Source organism: Lissotriton vulgaris, chromosome 3_1 (assembly GCF_964263255.1).
Source record: "Lissotriton vulgaris chromosome 3_1, aLisVul1.2, whole genome shotgun sequence".
Lineage (NCBI taxonomy): Eukaryota > Metazoa > Chordata > Amphibia > Caudata > Salamandridae > Lissotriton > Lissotriton vulgaris.
The window spans coordinates 1,089,593,207-1,089,612,481 of record NC_141689.1 but is presented as its reverse complement, the minus strand read 5'-3'; the positions used below and the strand labels follow the sequence as shown (position 1 = coordinate 1,089,612,481).

At 46.8% G+C, this 19,275-nt stretch overlaps 1 protein-coding gene across 19 annotated transcripts in view; it reads right to left on the bottom strand.

The window, feature by feature from the left end:
- Positions 1-19,275, bottom strand: part of LOC147727467 (ankyrin repeat domain-containing protein 17-like) — a 1,323,072-nt gene that overhangs the window by 300,102 nt on the left and 1,003,695 nt on the right. For all 19 annotated transcript variants that reach the window (XM_086961534.1, XM_086961542.1, XM_086961537.1 and 16 more), the window contains one exon: positions 15,843-16,281. In XM_086961534.1, the coding sequence (XP_086817660.1) occupies positions 15,843-16,281 (439 nt within the window). The remainder of the gene's footprint in view (positions 1-15,842; positions 16,282-19,275) is intronic.

Genomic DNA, 19,275 nt, shown 5'->3' with positions numbered 1-19,275 from the left:
GGACTGGGATACACTGGAGCTGTGGAGGTGTTTATTGAGACCCCCAGATATTGGTGTATATGAGAGGGCTGCATATGAGACTTGGTGTAGTTGATTTTGAACCCAAGTTGTGTAAGGTTTGAATGGTTTGATGAGTGTGTTGAACACACGGATTGAGTGACTTGGCTTTTATTAGCCAGTCATCTAGATATGGGAAGACATGGATCTGTGGTCTTCTGAGATATGCCGCTACTACTGCACGGCACTTTGTGAACACTCTGGGTGCAGTGGGACTCCGAATGGAAGGACTTTGAATTGGTAGTGTTGTCCATCCACTACAAACCTTTGATACTTTCTGTGAGAAGGATGTATGGGAATGTGGAAGTAGGCGTCCTTGAGATCTCGTGTGGCAAGGAAGTCGCCTTGTTGCAGTAGCATCATATGAAAATTATCTGAGTGTATATATAGGTTGAGGGGCCTGAGATCTAGTATTGGTCTTTGAGTCCCATCTTTCTTGGGTATTAGGAAGTACAGCAAGTAAACCCATGTCCCTTGATGTTGTAAGGGAACAATCTCTATTGCGTGCTTTTAAAGCAGTGAGAGAACTTCTTGTTTTAAGAGCGTAAGATGTTCTGTGGACATGGGACGCTGCCTGTGTGGTATGTGGCGGGGGGAGCAGCTGTAAGTTGTAGGTAGTAACCATACTGGATACTCGGTCTTACCCACCTGTCTGTTGTGATGGAATCCCAGACAGGTATGAACTGTGATAATCTCCCCCCGACTGGAGTGGGATGGCCTGGGGGAGAGGAGGGAAGTCACTGTTTTGTGTTAGGGGAGGTACGAGTTTTGTTATTCCCTCGACCTCTTCCTTTATTGTGGTTTCCTCTGTATCCGCCTATAAAGTATCCTCTATTAGGGGATGTTTGTGTAGCGGCTTTAAGTGAAGATGAGTTGTCTGCTCCAATGTTTTTGGAGGCTCCTCTATAGAAGGAGCGACGAAAGGAGCCATGTGTTTGTGGAGACTGTAAAGCACCCATGGACTTGGCAGTCTCAGTGTCTTTCTTCATTTTTTCAAGTGCAGTGTTTACAGCCGGGCCAAAAAGAAGTTGGTGGTTGAACGGCTGGTTGAGGATGCTAGTCTAGACTTCCTGCTTAAAGCCTGATATGCGCAGCCAGGCAGGTCGCCTTAGTAGTACACTGGTATTGATTGATGTAGAGGCAGTGTCTGCTGCGTCAAGTGCACATTTTATTGACGCATTTGAAATTAGCTTGCCCTCTTGAATGAGATCATGTGCTCGTGTTTTATATTGGTCAGGCAAATGTTGTAGTAGGGTTTCTAACTGATCGTAGTGAGCCCTATCATATCTTCCGAGCAGTGCTTGCATGTTGGCCATGTGCCAATGATTGGCTGCTTGTGCAGCTACCCTTTTACCAGAAGCGTCTAGCAATTTGGATTCTTAATCAGGGGGTGGCGCTTCTCCAGAGGTTTGGAAGTTGGTGCGCTTTCTAGCGTTGGAAACTACTAGCGAATCTAAAGACAGCTGTTCTTTAATGTAAGCATGGTCTGCAGGGTCATCATCCTCATCCGATGGTGTATGAGGTGGAGAAGACCCCATCTGAGGTGGTGTGATAGATTTATGTAAGTTTTTCTCGTTTCGAAATGGTTTTGGAACTGGAGCACAAAAGTAGCATCCAAACCCAATGGCGGAAAAAAACTATCTAAGGATGGAGTTGATGCCCATGCGCACTATCGTCCAAGGGATGAGTCACCTATCTCGGGACTACAAAGACTTCTTCCAAGACAACAACAATGTGCAAGCATCCAAGCCTCACACCCTAATGGCGATCTAATGCGAAGTGTGAGATCTGCAGCTCGCATGCCTCGAACTGCTCTTTCTGGTAGAGACTATCTAAATGCAAATTCCTCACCTTTTGAATATTCCCCACAAATTAAACTTGATCTGGAAACTTTTCAACAATACCCCTGCAGACCAGTAGATGGCACTAGGATCCGCACTGATGCAGTTGCGGTTCGGAAATGACATGTGGTGCCGATACAGGCACAACTACCGTGCACCAATCAAAGTTGCTTTTGACGTTGTCCAGAGACAGAGTTCATTGCAAATTGGGGTTGACCAGTGTGCAGATTCCTAGACTAGGAATAATATTGATTTATACAGTCAAATCACAGAACGGGGAGGGTAGGCAGTCTCTACCATAAAGAGTGTCACCAAAGGTAAGAACATTAGTTACTTACCTGTAATCTGTGGTTCTCCAGTATTGGTATATTTCATAGATTCACATGCCTGAATCATTCCCAGTCGTCGGAGTGGGAGTCCCATGTTACATAAAAAAGCAATAATATGCAAATAATTACCAAAAAACCTTAGTAATAAACAACCAGGAAATAAAGTAGCCCTAAGCTACAAGAGTAAAAACTTCCACACTCATGACTATCGTAGTCAGTTTGTATAGTCCAAACTGCAGCCAATCAGGCGACAGCACCCACTAGAATGTTCTCCCCAGAGGCTAAGGCTCTCAGATTTTCTCACACAGGAGAGGAGCCAACATCATAGCCAAAGGAGCCTCTGAGGGGAGGCGAGTGGGTGCATGTGAATCTATGAAAGGCACCAATACTGGAGAACCACAGATTACAGGTAATTGATTTAATAATTGCCTAACGTCTCAGCTCTCTTCTTAACTCCCCGTCCACCACAAGCTTGGCTCGATTGTTGTGGAGGGAGGTCTCCTGCTGTCTTTCACTTTTCCCACACTTCCGGCGGGGCCACGGGTGAGCGGTCTAGTGCTAAAACGCCCCTCTCCCCATAAAACGGATGTGCTGGCCGTCGCGCAGCGGACGCGCGCAGCGGGAGCGCTGATGTCGCGCCAAAGGCAAGCCTGTCTGCGCCCGTCCGTGCCAGGCCGGGGCAAGGGGCAGGTCACTATGCTCGGCCATTGACTTATACGGCTAACCAGCTAAAAGCACTTCGGAGTAATCATGGGCTAGGTACCACTCAGCTACATCGACTGGAGCAATATGGTCTTCTGCCCCCCGATCTTAGTCCAGTCATCTCCGACCTCCCTCGTTCAAGGAGGGCATCTCCCGCCCTCACTGACCTGCATTGCGTCAATGTCCCTGAATCGACCCCGGATATATCCGACAATAAAAGAGACGAACTTACGATATATTACCTTAACACTCGCTCCCTCAGCAAGCACTAGTTAGAAATATTCTCCCTGATTGAACTGAACAGGCCGGATATTCTATTTTTGACTGAAACCTGGTTGTGCGACGACTCCTCCCCGGACATCCTAGCAGCCATCCCCGCACCCTATTACATGACCTGCAACTTATATTTAATATTCAACTTACGAGACTATCAGAATCCAACCTACAGGCCACCATGACCTACATCAGCACATGGATGAACACTAACCAACTTAAACTTAATCCCGACAAGACGAGGTTAGTCCTGACACTCACGCCTCTTAACCCCTGAAATGGCAGCTTTTGGCTTCCCGTTCTGGGCTCTCCGCCTACCCAGTCTCTTCGGCAAAAAGCTTGGGAGTCGAGATCAGCAGTGATCTATCGATGAAACCTCAGATCAGCTCTGTGGTGTCAGCCTGCTTCCTCATGTTACGGAAAATAAAAAAAATAAAAAGATTTTTATCAACAGAAGCCCTAACTCTGGTCGTTCTTGCGCTTATCATCTCGCGGCTAGATTATGCAATGCACTTTATGCAGGCATTCCTGCTTACCAGATGCACCGCCTGCAATTAATACAGAACCAGGCGGCCAGACTGATCTTCCAACTCCCGGCTCGCCAGCATATAAAACCATTGCTCAAACAACTACACTGGCTTCCTGTGGAACAACGCAGTATCTTTAAGCTCAGTTGCATTACGCATAAAGCCCTTTCAGATACAGGCTTCAGGTTCATCTCCAATCGGATCAAGAAATACACTCCGTCCCGTACCCTCCGCTCCTCTGGTCAACATTTATTGACCGTCCCCAGATACAAGCGCCTAAAATATGGCGGCATCCGGTTCTCCACGCTCTCCCCCAAACTTTGAATCCCCTCCCTCTTTCAATTCGATCCACCAACTCGCATTTTCACTTTAGGAAGCTGCTTAAAACGTGGCTATTCCAGCAAGCCTACTCCACCTAAGCCCCCAGTCACAGAGCTCAATCCCAGAAGCGCCAAGAAACCGACCAGGTGAACGTTGCGCTATATAAATATTTTAACATTAACATTAACTATTGTTCTTCTCCAGTATTGGGGTATCTTTCATAGATTACATGCCTGAATCCGAGTAGATAGTAGTACAACCCATCATGCTCGTTAGACGCTCGTTGCATCACAGTATATATGTACATATGCATATCAATGCATCATGAACCAAATCTTAACCGTATATAAATACAGTAGTGTTTACATATGCATACTGGGTAGGATATAAAAAACAATCTATGAATAAGTGTCTAAAAAGAGCATAGTGGAGGAGGAAGCACAGAGGTTCACCTTATTGAAAAAGATTGCGGAGAACTGCTCGTCCCACTGACGTATCTGCATCACTTGCAGTGTCCAATCAGTAGTGTTTGGTAAAAGTGTGTCTGCTGGACCAGGTTGCTGCTCTGCAGATTTGATGGAGGCACCCCAGAAAAGAGAGCGGTGGATGAGGAGATCGCTCTCGTAGAATGTGCTCTCGGCATGGTGCGTAGAGGCCTTCCCGCCTGTTGATGACACAGACTAATCGTCGAGGACATCCAACGAGCTATGGTCTGTTTGGATACATAGTAACCCTGACGTAGCATCCCATACGCTACGAAAAGTTGATCTGATTTTCGAATTGTAGCAGTTTGTTGCAGATAGAACTCAAGACATCTGATGTCCGGGGAATGTAAAGCTCTCTCTGCCGCTGTCTGAGGATTTGGAATTTTTTTTCTCCAGAATTACCGGTTCATTAAGGTGGAAATCTGTAGGAACCTTAGGCATGAAGCTGGGATTGGTACGAAGCACCACTGAATTAGATGTGAATTGCAGAAAAGGTGACTTAATTGTGAATGCTTGAATGTCGCTGACCCTCCTTGCTGATGTCAGCGCCAGCAGCAGAGATCCCTTCCAAGAAAGGAACTTAAGGTCCACTTTGTGAATAGGTTCAAAGGGGTGTACCATGAGTTGAGCAAGCACCACATTCAAATGCCAAGATGGAGGTGGATACTGATTAGGGGGAAACATACGAAACAGCCCTTTAAAAATGTGTTGAATAACTAGTAGAGAGAGTTAGAACCATCTTGATGGAACCTCGAGATAGCTGCCAAAAACACTTTTAACGTGGAATGAGATAATCCAGACTTTGCCAATTTAAGAAAGAACTGCAAAATCTGTTCGGGCTTGGCCTGAATGGGATGTAAATTGACAGACTGCCACCAAGTGCAGAACATTTTCCATTTGAGTTTATATGTCTTGATTGTGGCAAGTGCTCGAGCATTGGCTAAAACTTCTTTACACTCTGCGGGTATATCTAAGTGAGCAAATTCAAGGTGTTGAGGAGCCATGCTGCTAATTTCAAGGATGCTGGGTCCGGGTGACAGATCTGACCCTCTTGAATGGACAGAAGGTTCGGTATTGGTGGAAACTGAATGGGATCGCACTCCGAAAGGAGGAGAAGCTCGGTGAACCAGTATTGGCGAGGCGATCTGTGGGCAATGAGTGAGGCGACAAGGCTGCTTCTTCATCTTGGAGATAACCTTGGGTATCAGTTGAATCGGAGGAAAGGCGTAGGCATATATCTGAGACCAGTTCATGGAAAGTGCATTCCCGCACGAGTCCCTGTGGGGAAGCCAGCTTGCGTAGTATGGGCATTTGCGGTTCTGGCTGGTCGCAAACTGGTCCAGCTCAGGACTGCCCCATTCCCGGAAAACTCGATCCAATATTGGTTGATGCAATTCCTACTCGTGGTTGGACATTTGAGATCTGCTGAGAGTATCCGCTAGGACATTGGAAACCCCTGGAACATGGACCGCTGACAGAGTGATTCCGTGACGTAGTGCCCAGTCCCAGATCTCCTGGGCTTGCTGAGAGAGAAGGGCCGACCTTGTACCGCCCCGTTTGTTTAGGTAGTGCATACTTGTCGTGTTGTCCGTCCGAATCAACACCGACGTCCCTAGTATGATGGGTCGAAAAGACTTTAGGGCCAAGAAAATGGCTCGCAGCTCCAGAAGGTTGATGTGCCATGCCCTTTGTTGCACATTCCACTTTCCGTTGACTGTCATTCCTTGAAGGTGTGCCCTCCCCATCCTTCGAGGGAAGCGTCTGCTGTGATTGTGAAATTTGGGACTTCCGATAGGAATGTATATCCCTCATAAATTCTTCATCTAAGTCCACCAAAGCAATGCTTTTTTCATTCGAGGCATTATGAGAATGATGTCGAACGAACCTGACACCTGCAACTACTGGAGGTTGAGTTCTTCTTGCAAAGGCCTCTGAGACGGCAATTTGTTATCAACGGGATGCAGGATGAAATCATCCCCAGGAAAGATTTGAATAGTCAAACTGAAACGCACTCTTTTTCGTGCAACAAGTGAGCTATTTTTCGGATCTTGTGTTGCCTCTTTGAGGCAAAAGCCTGCGTGAGTTGGGTGTCCAGTGTGGCTCCCAAGAAGGTCTTTCTTTTGTGACGGAAATAGATGAGATTTTTCGAAGTTGATGGAAAGACCGAGAGATTGGAACAGTGATAGACATCTTTGGAGTGTGCTCTTGCCTCTCATAAGGAATTCGCCTTGATAAGGCAGTCGTCCAAGTAAGGGAAGATTTTGAACGCCTTCCAAGCAAAGGTGTGCGGTCACCGGAGCTAGCACCTTTGTTAACATAAGGGGTGCTGACCGTAGTCCAAAGGTAAGGACTTTGAACTGAAAATCCCTGCCAGCCACTCTGAACCGTAAGAACTTTCTGTGCCTGGGGAGGATCGGCACATGAAAATAAGCATCTTGAAGGTCGAGGGTGGCTATGTGATCCCCTACCGAAAGAAGCTGGAGGATTTCTTGAGCGTTAATATCCTGAAGGACAATTTTTTCAGGTATTTGTTGAGGGTGCGCAGGTAGAGGATGGGGCACCATTCCCCTGTCTTCTTGCGAATGAGGAAGAATCTTGAGTAGAATCCCGTTCCTTTTTGCAATTGAGGAACTTTTTTGATCGCTCCTTTCCAAATCATTAAATTTATTTGGGAGAACAGCTCAGTGAGATAAGCAGGAGGTGGGCCTTTGGGAGGAGAATTTGGAGGGGTTTTGATGAATTCCAAAGTGAGGCCTCTTGCCACTATATCTAGGACCCACTTGTCTGTAGTAATCTTGGACGAGTTAGAGTAGAAATGGATATTTTTCCTCCAACTTTTGACTGGGGAATGGGCAGAGATGGTGGCAGGTGGCACATCTCATTGTTTCTTGGAGGAATCCCACCCACGATAGGAGGACCTCCTCTTTGATTGCGAGTAGTTGTTACCTCACAGTCCGTACGTCTGTTTGTATGGTTGATACCTCTGGTTACTTTGAGAGGATTGGTACGATCTTTGCTGATTGAAGCCCCTTCTATTAGAGAAGGACCCACGTCCTTTGGCACCACGAAAGAACGACTTACGAAACTGAAGGCTACCCAGAGATCTTGCCGTTTCTGTATCCTTTATTGCCTGCAGGGCCTCGTCGACATGCTGGCCAAAGAGAAACCTCTCATCAAACAGCATGTCGATGATTTTAGCTTGGACCTCTTAGCGAAAGGATGTTGACTTTAGCCAACTCGACCTCCTTAGCACCGCTGCTTCCGCTAACTGCCTGAAACCTATAGATGCCACATCTACTGCTGCGTCGATCATTTCCGCAGACAATCCCCTTCGTGCAAGATCTTCCTAGCTTCGGATCTTTCAGGCTCTGGTAACATTTCAATATATTGTGAGATGTTCGACCACATCTGTCAGTCATATCTCCCTAATATTCCTAGGGAGTTTGCAGCACAAACCGTGGTTGCCGCCATAGTGGAGTACTTCTTGCCAATGGAATTTAGAAGTCTGTCATCCCTGTTTGGTGGCGCAATTACCGGTGAAGAGGGGTTCCTGGCCCGTCTCTGAGACGCTTGGGTGACGACTGAATCAGTTTTAGAGTGTCCTATAAGGCATGCAGGTGAGGTATTAGGCGCCTTATACTTTTTGTCCAAGCGAGGCAAGACTGCGGGGAGAGAATTGGGCGTTGACATGATCTTCAGCTCCTCTTTCCAGATGAAGTCCATGATGGGAATTGTTCTCACTTGTTTCTGCGGCTGATCTTTAAAATCATAAAGGAAACAGTCGTCCTTTTTCGTTTCCATGGGAATTTGAAACCTCTTCGTAGCTCGTTCCATTATGAGATGGAAACCACCAATATCTACAGGTGGAGAGTCCGCAGCAGGTGGAGAAGATGGTGATGGAGTTTGTATTGGATAGTCATCCCACTCCGATAGGTCAGACTTGTCATCAACTTCTCCTTCTTCCCTGTCCTCATCAGTGTTGATAGCCTCCCGGGAATGGTGAGATTGTGCCGGAGAAGGTGAACCTGCAGATCGTACTGCGGATACTGGTGTTGAATAAGGTTGTCTTGGGGATTTGTAAACCGAGACAGATACTGGAGGCATGGGCATCGAAGGAAGCGACCCAGCCGATTCAGATGGAGGAAACCGGCGATAGTAGTCGTCCAACATATATTGGAAGCTGTTGAGGAGAGCTAACGGCATTTGTGCTGTAGGCACCATAGCAGGGGCCTGATGTTCCTCTTCCTGATCTTCATCCTGATATTTGATGAGCAGCTCAGATGGACTCCTAGTGCGGAACCGGTCATCCTCATCTGACTGCTCCTCGTCATCTTCAGAGTCCAGTAACTGGTCAGGTAGCATCAGTGGGGAGAGAGCCGCTAGTGAATAACTCCGTCTTTGTAACAAAAAGACGCTTCCGTAGACTGTGGGGCAAAGGCGATCGTAGACTGTGTGACAGACCAAACTTATAATTCCTTACAAGACGATAGAAGAGGCATCAACGGTGCCGCCGACGAAGATGGTGTGAGGATAGTGACCGCCGACGAGACAGTCAACTTCGTCGACGGGACAATCGTCGATGTTTGACGAGGCAATCTTCGTCGACAATGCTTTTGACAACGAGGCAATCTTCGTCGACGATGTGAGCGTCGACGATGAGGTAGTCTTCATCGACGGTGAGGTCGTCGACAGAAAGCTGATCTTCGCCGACAAGGCAGCCGTCGTCGACGAAGAGCCTGTCGACAGGATCTTCTTACCCTTCGTCGCCGACGTTGAAGCGTTTGATAGATGGCATCACTTTCGTCGACGAGATCGGTCGAACTGTCACAGAGACCAGCGTCGACGGAGAAGAGGCAGACAACATCATTTTAGTCCTCGGCGATAAAAAGGTGAATGTCGAGGTTGAAGTAGCGTCGGCGATGATTATAGTCGACGAAGGAGTCGTCGATGCCGTAAACGACGGAGCCACTTTCTGAGGTTAAACTTTTTCAGGAAGTCTTTTTGAAGCCAGAGACTTTCCAGACTTTCTCGGGGGTGTAACAGGTCTATATTTTGAAAATGGAGAAGCCTTTTTTGAGGAAGAAGAGGAAGGCAAGCTAGAACCCTTAGTGGATTTTGCTTTTCTCAACACCTTAGCCCGAGGAGAAGACACATCTTCCTCAGCCATCCACTTGCTAGAGGATACAGTTGACCCAGAGGCCACACTTCCTACCTCAGATAAGGGGTTGTCCTGATCCTTGATCTTCTGCAGCCACAGAAGAAGGCGACCTTCCCTGTCTCAGTGGGTCTTCTGAGGGAAGGTCCTTCAGATTTTACAATCCCTCAGCTCATGATCCGGATACAGGCAGTAGATGCAGTTCTTGTGGGGATCTTCTGAAATAAGCCAGAGCTTCCCACAAGATTCACAAGGCCTGAAGAGAGATTTTTTTGGATGACATTCTAAAGGTAGGTGAAAACCAGCCAAAAGAGTGAAGTACTGAGCAGAGCTCTGGGAGACTCCCTTCACACGACGTGCGGTAGAAAATCTGAGAGCCTGAGCCTCTGGGGAGAACATTCTAGTGGGTGCTGTCGCCTGATTGGCTGCAGTTTGGACTATACAAAATGACTATGATAGTCGTGTGTGGAAGTTTTTACTCTTGTAGCTTAGGGCTACTTTACTTCCTGGTTGTTTATTACTAAGGTTTTTTGGTAATTATTTGCATATTATTGTTTTTATGTACCGTGGGACTCACACTCCAACGACGGGGAATGATTCAGGCATGTGAATCTATGAAAGACACCCCAATACTGGACAAGTAACGTTCTCCTGATTGAGACTTCTAGCCGCAGATTACTCCGTTTTGTATATATCCCAAGCCAATACCTATTACGAGGTGGGTCTGTAAATGGATCCAACACATAGTCCTGCAGGACTGGACAGGAAAAAGGCGACCCAGCAAACCTGACTGAATGCTTTGTGAACGTAGCTTGCAAGCAAATGTTTTGGACAGGGACTCCACGTGCTAACTCAGCAGTAGCAAATTTGTCCCTGGGACAATGAGTACAGTTCTTCCGGAGACTGCTGCTTGGCAAGGTGTAGCAGATCCTAATGCAAAGAACAATCAAGCAGGAGATGGTCAGCTTCTGCACAGACTTGAATCTTTTGCTCCGGAAAACCTCAAAACGATCTTTACATCCACCTGGTGTGTTTTGGTACGATTGATATAAAAGTTTAAGAGCTCTCTTGTGGTCCATTCAGTGGGATTGCTCCTCCTCCTTAGAAGAGTGGGGTGGTGCAAAGAATGCTGCCAAGGTGATGTTTTGACCGATGTGGAACAGAATCACAACTTTAGTTTAGAATGATGTCTGTGTTCGCGAAACAAGCTTGTCTGTTATACGTTGGGGTAACACAGAGTGTGCCTTCAGCTCACTCACACGCTGATCTTATGGCAACGAGGAACACAGTCTTGAGGATGAGAAGCAGCAGCAAGTGGCAGCTGTGAAGTGGCTCAAAGGGAGTGAACACCACATATGGGATGACCAAGTTAAAGTTGCACTTTGGCAAGACAAGGAGAGAAAATAAATGTAAACTTTTCAAAAAGCGATTAACAATTTCAGACTTTGACAACCAGGGTGGATCTGGCAACTGCATAAAAGCAGAGAGAGCTTAAAGGTACCTATTAACTGTGCCCAGAGAAAAGCCTCGCTAGGCTAGGCAGAAAAATAAAACAACATCAGTTAACTTTGCCTGGAGGGGGCTTATCTGCCAAGAATTGCACCTAGCCGAAAATGTGCCTCAACCATATGTATTACAGTTTTTGTCGAGGAGGCCTGGCTGCCAAGATGACGTCAACCACCTCCAGAGGAAGTTTGAAGGTGTTCAGCAGTTGCCACTTAATATCCAAGCATGAAGGTGGAGGTTGCAAAGGCCTGTGTGCAGAACCCTGCCCCATTCCTGCAACAGTAGGTCCCTCCTGGAGGGGCAGATTGATCGGAGGATAGATCCTCAGGCCCAGGAATTCTGGATACTACACTCTACATGCTTAAACCGTGACCATTCAGGGTTACCAGGTTGACATAGGCCCAGTCGGTCCTGATCATTTTGAGAATTCGAGGCAGAAATGGTTATTGTTGAAAAGACAGTTCAGAGTACTATTTGAGATGGTACACGTCTGAATGAGAGATGCCTTGGGAACTCCAGTGTGCAGAAGTGCAGACATTGCACACTCTCAGAATGGAGAACAGATCTCCCTGACAGCTGAGTTTGTTCACCCTAGCATGGACTACCCTGCCAGGTTGGTCAACACCAGAAAAATTCCCTGGAGGTCCAGGCATTTCCGGGCTCAGAACCTTCTGCAAAATGGTCACTGACCCCCAACCCTACCCTTTTTTATTGCGGTACCACATGGCAACGCTGTTGCCCGTGAGCACCTGTACGAGTAAGACTTTCAAAAACATGCAGATGACGCTCTGTTCTAGAAGGGTGATATGGAGGCAGGACTACACCAGAGACCTCTGATTTCCACCTCTCCCAGATGGTCATGCCAACCCAGAAGCGATGTGTTGGTCACAATTGTCAGCTCTGGGTGCGGCGGGGAGAGGGGTCCTACCACTGAGCAAATCACGATCCAGCAATCACCACAGCAAATCTTTTGCAGTCTTCTCTTACATCCTGACAAGTCTGTGAGGTTCCCTTGATATTGAGACCACTGAAACTTCAGATTATACTGCATAGCTTGCCATCAGTTACAGAAACCTCAGAGTCTACCTCACTGGAATCCGTGACTAAGGCTGAAAGAGCGGGATCACATCTTGAGTTTCCTGAATTCTCCTTTCAGGGGAAAGGCACAGAACCACATTGCATCCATAATAGCTCAGATGAAGGGGAGCCTCAGGTGTGATGAGGTTATGGCCTGCCACTGGGCAAGAATCAGCCAATCATCCAGTTTGTTTGCTTAACTAAGGACGCAATAGAGAGGTCTGGTGGGGCGGCAGGAGCAGCATTAGACCTTCTGGCTCATTGACTCACTGCGAATGGTAGGCACCACAGCCTTGACTGTGAAACCGCTGGGCACCTTGTTGAGTTTAGATTAGCTGACAGTATGGGCAGCTCTGCAAAGATGCAAAAGGAGCAAAAAGGAAGATGAGGTTGAAAAGGTTAGGAAGAAAAGCCCAGGTAGTGGGCCATGGCCCTACTCTACTCTCTTTGGACTACTGTAGAGTGGAATCCGTCTTGTCCCTAAACAGGCAAGTCTCATCAAACGATATGTCCATGAGGGATAACTGGACATCTGCAGAATAACTGGTAGGCTGCAGCCAAGCGTGTTGGCACATAATGATACTAGTGTCAGGGATAGGATGTGGCTTCTCTTACAGAGTCCAAGATCTTCACGGACACCCGGGAGGACTTAAGCCACCGAAGCTCAAAGGGCATGAGAATACCACCCCAGGAGTCAGCTGGAATTCACTGTTCTGAGAGACAGGCTGATAAATGTTATGACTATTTCCAAATGTATTCATCCATTGTGGGTTTGACCTGTTTGTAGATGCCTGCACAACCAAGCTTTACAGGCAGGGGTGCTGACATAGAAATGTAGGGTTGCCTGGGGCAGGGAGGTATTATCTTATGATCTGACGGTTGACTGGGGGAGCCAGAGTAAGGTTTGGCCTATGTCCCCAACAAGTCATTGGTATGTGCCTTATTGAAAGGCAAGAGGGCATCAGTGAATGTTTCCCACGGCTAGTAAGGATATGGGTCTTGACCAGTGGCATAACAAAACTTTAGGGGGCCCTGCTGAAAAGTGCAGGGATGCCCCCCACCTCTCCCTTTCCCCAGACTCAGTAAAAAGGTCACATGCAAGGGTACTGTGCTGAGGAGGCACTTATGGAGCTTGCAACCCCGCACCGGCACTGCGGGTGCCTATGTTACACCACTGGTCTTGACCTAAAAAAATGGGAAGCTTAAGGTCAAGCATTTTGGCCGCCCTTTGCATTACCAGGGAGTAACAAGCACTCTCTTCAGTGGCAGGACCATGGGGTGAGAGAAGCCCCGACTCAGGGGAGGTATCAATACCACTTGTAGGTCATCATAGCAATTCTCTTTGTGGTATGGCAAGCAAATCTTATCACCCGCAATGTAATCATTGTCGGAATCCATGCCAAACAGGGAATGAAGTGTATGTGTTTTCTCTGGTGAAGGCAGCAGGTCACGTGGAGGAAGTGGTGCCTCAACAGCGGCCCAGCGCAGCCTTGGTCAAGGTTGAACAGGCACCAAACGAGTCAGAGCCAGGATCTCTTTTAAAATCTTGTGCCTGGTTTTCAGCGCTCTGTCTGGCGGCTGTGCTGAAGCTATAAGTTCCCTTCTGGTTCCTTACACCCCCAGTAGAAACTTACACTCCGCTAGCAAGAACCTTCTATCCATCCCTCTGACAAACAGAGTCAGATGGGGTGGAAGGGCCTTTTTCTCTGTGGCCCCTAAACTGTGGAATGCCCTCCTCTCAGAGCTAAAAACACAATCTTCCATGGCACTTTTTAAGAAATCCTTAAAGACGTGGCTCTTCATCGAGGCCTACCCATAGACACGCTCTCGGACCTAGGATTATGTTTATGGTTAGGCGCCTTGATGCCCGATGGGCTAAGTTGCGCTATATAAGTTTATTTTCATTCATTTTTCATTCATTCAGAGTGTACAACAGGAACCTTGTCTTCTGGTGTGGAAGTCTGGGGGACTGGTGGACAGTGGCACCAGAATCTGAGTCAGCAGTAGATCCGGAGGCGCTGTGATGGTCTTGGAAGGTCCAACTGGCACTGAGGGTAAACCTGCTGGCTGTATCCCAAATACACAAGAACGTGGGGCTGGAGAAACATTTAATGAATGTATGAGTGCAGTGAACAGCTGGATGGCCAGCAATTTTTTAAAGTTGAATTCCACAAAAACCAAGGTGACTCAATTTAGTAACAATCCAGCAATTTGGTTCCCCCCTACTTAACTTCTGCTGCTAAATTGTTCATCTTCAATTCGTCCTAAGTATGTATATGAGCGTTGGCTAGTCTTTTTTCAACACTGGTTCTGTGTTTTTATCGTTTTGCTTAAATCAGGTTGTAAACTGAACTTGCTCATTGCTGTTTGTAATGGTTTCAATGAAGCAACAAAGAAACTTTACTTCACTGGTTCCCCCCCTGGTGGCCATCAGATTTAGGTCAGGCGCGCATGCCAATCTCCAAAGTTAAACTTGGGGTTTATGCTGGATAGTGATTTGAATTTTAAAAATCAAATTAACCTAATGAATAAAATTATTTTTTAAACTACCTCCTCCCGTTGGCTCAGAAGCATTAAGAAAATTGAGAAATTTGTGCCGGCTGACCTACTTTAAGCAGTAGTCATACCCCAGTACTCTCTCGATTAGACTACTGAAATAGCCCCTCTAAAGGCTCACTTAGAAAACTTCAGACCATCCAAAATGCTGCTGCTCGGTTTCTTCTCAAAATTCCCAAATTTCAATCAGCCAGGGCTGCTATTAGACAACTACACTGGCTTCGGACCATCACCGCATTTCCTTTAAGGCTCTTTGCCTAGAGTACAAGTCAATCTATGGAAATGCACCTGCATTCTTGAAGGTAAATCTGATACGGTGTACCCCCAGCAGAATTCTTCGGTCAAGCGCAGTGAACCTGCTGAAGGTTGCTCCCTTCAAGCGGGTCACCTGGAAATGCAGAAGCTTTTTTAGAACCACAGCTTTACTGTGGAACAGTCTGCCTCCAGAACTTAAAGTTGAACTCACGCTCTTGGCGTTTGGGAAGAACCATAAAACTTGGTTGTTTAACCAATGATCCCCTATGACTCTGCCCTCGTATGCTCTCTTGTAATTCATTCAGTGCCAAGACACCTCTTTGTATTTGTGCGCTTTATAAGATTTTTCATTCATTCATAATGCCAATAGATCAATAGACAATTTAGACCCCCTTGAGTGTATTCCTAATTATGTATGATACACCAAACAGTAACCTTTGATAAGTGACCCAAATTAAATTGCAGAGATTTATTTTCAAGTTAAGCATTATATGACATCAGAATTTCAAGTGCAAGTGGACAAGGATATACCTTATTTATGTGTGAATACTATGCTACTGTGATGGTGAATAATTGTTAAATGGAGTTCACCCAGGATAGCATAAATGAACAGCACAATTAAGCGAAACAAGGTAACAATTACATTAATCATTTTACGATACAGCAATACATAATGTATGATAAGTTCATAAAATATAAAAAAGTACACATGAAGCAAATCAAAACAATGTTTGCATTGAAACGCATCATGAACTTACTTTAATGATTTACTTGAAACCAGTCTCCTTTCAATTTTTGGAGATGTGACAAGAACACATGGCTGTTTTTTGGTGCTTTGCAAATGTGTGATTGCAGTGGAAGAACAATGGTCACTTTTATTGCTGCTGTTGCTGCTTTCATCACTACAGCTTGAAATCCTCATGTTATCACTGTCACCACTTTCACTAGTACTGCTGCTCTTAGACTCTCCGTTAATTTTCTGCTGCTGGCCATATGCAATGGGAAGTTGATCTTCAAATATAATCTGAACATTATCCGGGGTGAGTTTGTTCTTTCTACTTTTTCTTTTGGAGCCGTTCGTGGTTATTGCGTTATTCCTTTTCCCATGAGAACCTGCCAGAGTCGTCCATGTTGCACTGATGCCTATCGTGGTGGTGGTTGTCGCGCTAGGAGGCTCAGTTACAATGGGTGGGTCATCTGTTTAAAAAATAAATCACTAATTATCTGAGAAAGGTAGATACTTTGAAGATTTAAAACAATTTGTGCTTTAACAGCTTTGTTTTATAATCGGCAAATAGGTAAATTATACATTTTCAACCAATGTACTTCTACCATAATATGTTGCTATAGAATATACTTACTCAGACGTTACTCACACAATATTCACATTTTAGGTTGGCAGCTCAAAAATCAAAAGCAATAGACTAAGGAGTCCTCAAGTAACTGGGAATATGTTACTTACCCTAAAAGCTTCGGATTTGTGCGGGCAGTGCTGTAGATATTGTGCATACTCCTGCCATCTAGTGTTAGACGCAGACATTGCAAGTTGTTTTTCTTCGGAGATCTTTGTGACTCCTCTGAATGCAAATGCGCAGATTCGATTGCTGAATTATGTTTTGCTAAACAGGTGAGAGCAAGTATGAAGTAGTATGTACAGGAAGAATAGTAACCATGCTAGTAGGTAGAAGGAATCACTGTAAAAAGAAAGATATCTTTAAAGATATATGTACCAACCACTGGATTCCAAGGAAGGCAGGGGGGTGCATTAACTTACACCAATACATGCCACAAATAGATGCTTACAGGGTAAGTGACATTCAGCTCGTAGCATGTGTGGCTGAATCTAAATATGTTGTGCATAGACTGTAAAGCAGTGCTCCTCTAAGCGATGGCTAGCCAGTGGATGGTGTAGAGGTTTGAAATGCAGACCTGGTGAAAGCTTGACCAACTCTGTTCTCAATATGATGTCCACAATGTTTCGTAAAAGTGAAGTGGACTACGTGGCAGCTCTACATAAGTTTGCTATGGGTATGTTCCCCAGGAAAGCCATAGTAGAATCTGCTTGTGGGTGGTGTAGGGCCTAAGACGAGAAGGTACAGTTCTTTTAGCTTTAGCATAGTAGGACTGAATACATTTAACAATGAACCTGCCTTCGAAATGGCATGGCCTTTATGAGACTAGGAGAAAGCTACAAACAGCTTGCATCATGCGCAAAGACTTGGGTCTGTCAAAGTAATAGATATGAGTGCGCTTGACATCTAGTGCTTGAAGCGCTTTTTCAGCTACAGAGTCAGGGTGTGGAAAGAAAACTAGGAAATCAATTGACTGCTTATGGTGAAAGCCTTGTTGCTGAGACCAGAGGATTTGTTGGAGCACTGGGTGGAGGCTCCCTTCTTGCTGACTGTCGCCGCTGGATTTCGTGGATCCGAGACTGTGGGGAGGACTCTGCACCTTGCCGGACCCGCTGCGCGGGTCCCGCTGCGCGGGTCCCGCTGCGCCTGCGGTCTCTGTGGGGAGTGGAGCTGAACACCTTCGAACCACTCTGTACACTGGCAGGGCTGCGAGCAGCCTAGCAGGGACTCCATTGCCCAGGAGTCCCTGCGTGTTACACCTGTGGCAGCTCTCCCTGCCGGTCACGCCCCTCGACTTCGGTTAAAGCTGCCCCGTGATTGCCACACAGCGGGAAACCTTGTTGCTGAGACCAGAGGATTTGTTGGAGCACTGCGTGGAGGCTCCCTTCTTGCTGACTGTCGCCGCTGGATTTCGTGGATCCGAGACTGTGGGGAGGACTCTGCACCTTGCCGGACCCGCTGCGCGGGTCCCGCTGCGCCTGCGGTCTCTGTGGGGAGTGCAGCTGAACACCTTCGAACCACTCTGTACACCGGCAGGGCTGCGAGCAGCCTAGCAGGGACTCCATTGCCCAAGAGTCCCTGCGTGTTACACCTGTGGCCGCTCTCCCTGCCGGTCACGCCCCCTGCCCTGTCCTAGCCCTATTTTACAGGGCGGAGTTACCGCTGCGCGGTAGCGCCCGGGGCGAAGACCGGGCAAAGAGCGGGCCGTTTGAGGCCGTTCGAGGACTGAGAGGCCTGGGCAGGGCCCCTCCCCTTTCGCCCTTTGTTCTGCCACCGGTACTGTCTCTATTGTACATAATTATTGTTCACACTGTTCGCTTACTTTTGCTGGTTATGTGCACTCGGGTAAGCCGTAGCAGGGCTGCCAAGGGGGGGCTGAAACAAAATGGAACTATGGACGATTTCATTACACGTACAAATATTGCTATAGAGAAGGAAATCACCAAATTGCAAACCTGAGTTTCCCTAGATTTGGCGGCGGCCAGAAGATTGTCGCAGGACATTGCTAAGTCTAAAAAATCTTCCCTGGAACACATAGCATCTGCTATAACCCCGGAGCGTCCGGCTAATCCGCACTGCGTAATCTCGCAGGCGGATGTCCATAACACTCCAGATACGCTCCCTCCATCTCCAATTCTGTGCCCCATACACCAGTCTGCTAGTCAGATTTTACCTGTGGCCATTCTTGATCAACCAAATAATATTACACCCCAAACCTTGGAAATTCCCGACCAATCCATATGTATTAGTAACAAAGGCAAACTACACAAAAGGAAACGTAACTCAAGGTCTGCATATTCACGTAAGAAGGCTAAAATTGTTGGGGCACACCAACTTCATGTTGGTAGTCTCCCTGTGACTAGCGCCACAGGAGGGTCTGCTCTATCGTTACAGGTACCCAGAGGAACAGATAACGATGGAGCAGCCCCGGTACCCCCTAAAGATGATACAATAGTAGAGGAAACTGGATCACAACTAGAGGAGCAGAAAGGGAGGGATGGGGAGTTTATAAAAATAGTCTGGGAAACCCTTAAAAAGCTCCTGTCTCCCCTGGATTTAAGACTCTCACGTATTGAGAATCATCTTTTAGAGATGGATAAGAGTATCATAGCTTTGGCAACCCTTTGTTTGCGAGGTCTAGATAACAAAGGTCTCCTAGAGAATAACTTAGTCTCACAGACACCAAACCTTTCCCCTCCAGCACCTAGTATAATACAGCCTGTCCCTAAACCTCGTACTAAGGGATTCGTACACAAAACCACTGATGCTCCGCCAAGGGCGCCAAAGCAATCTAATCCCCAAGCTCTTATACACACTAATGCAGGTGCTCCTCCAAGGC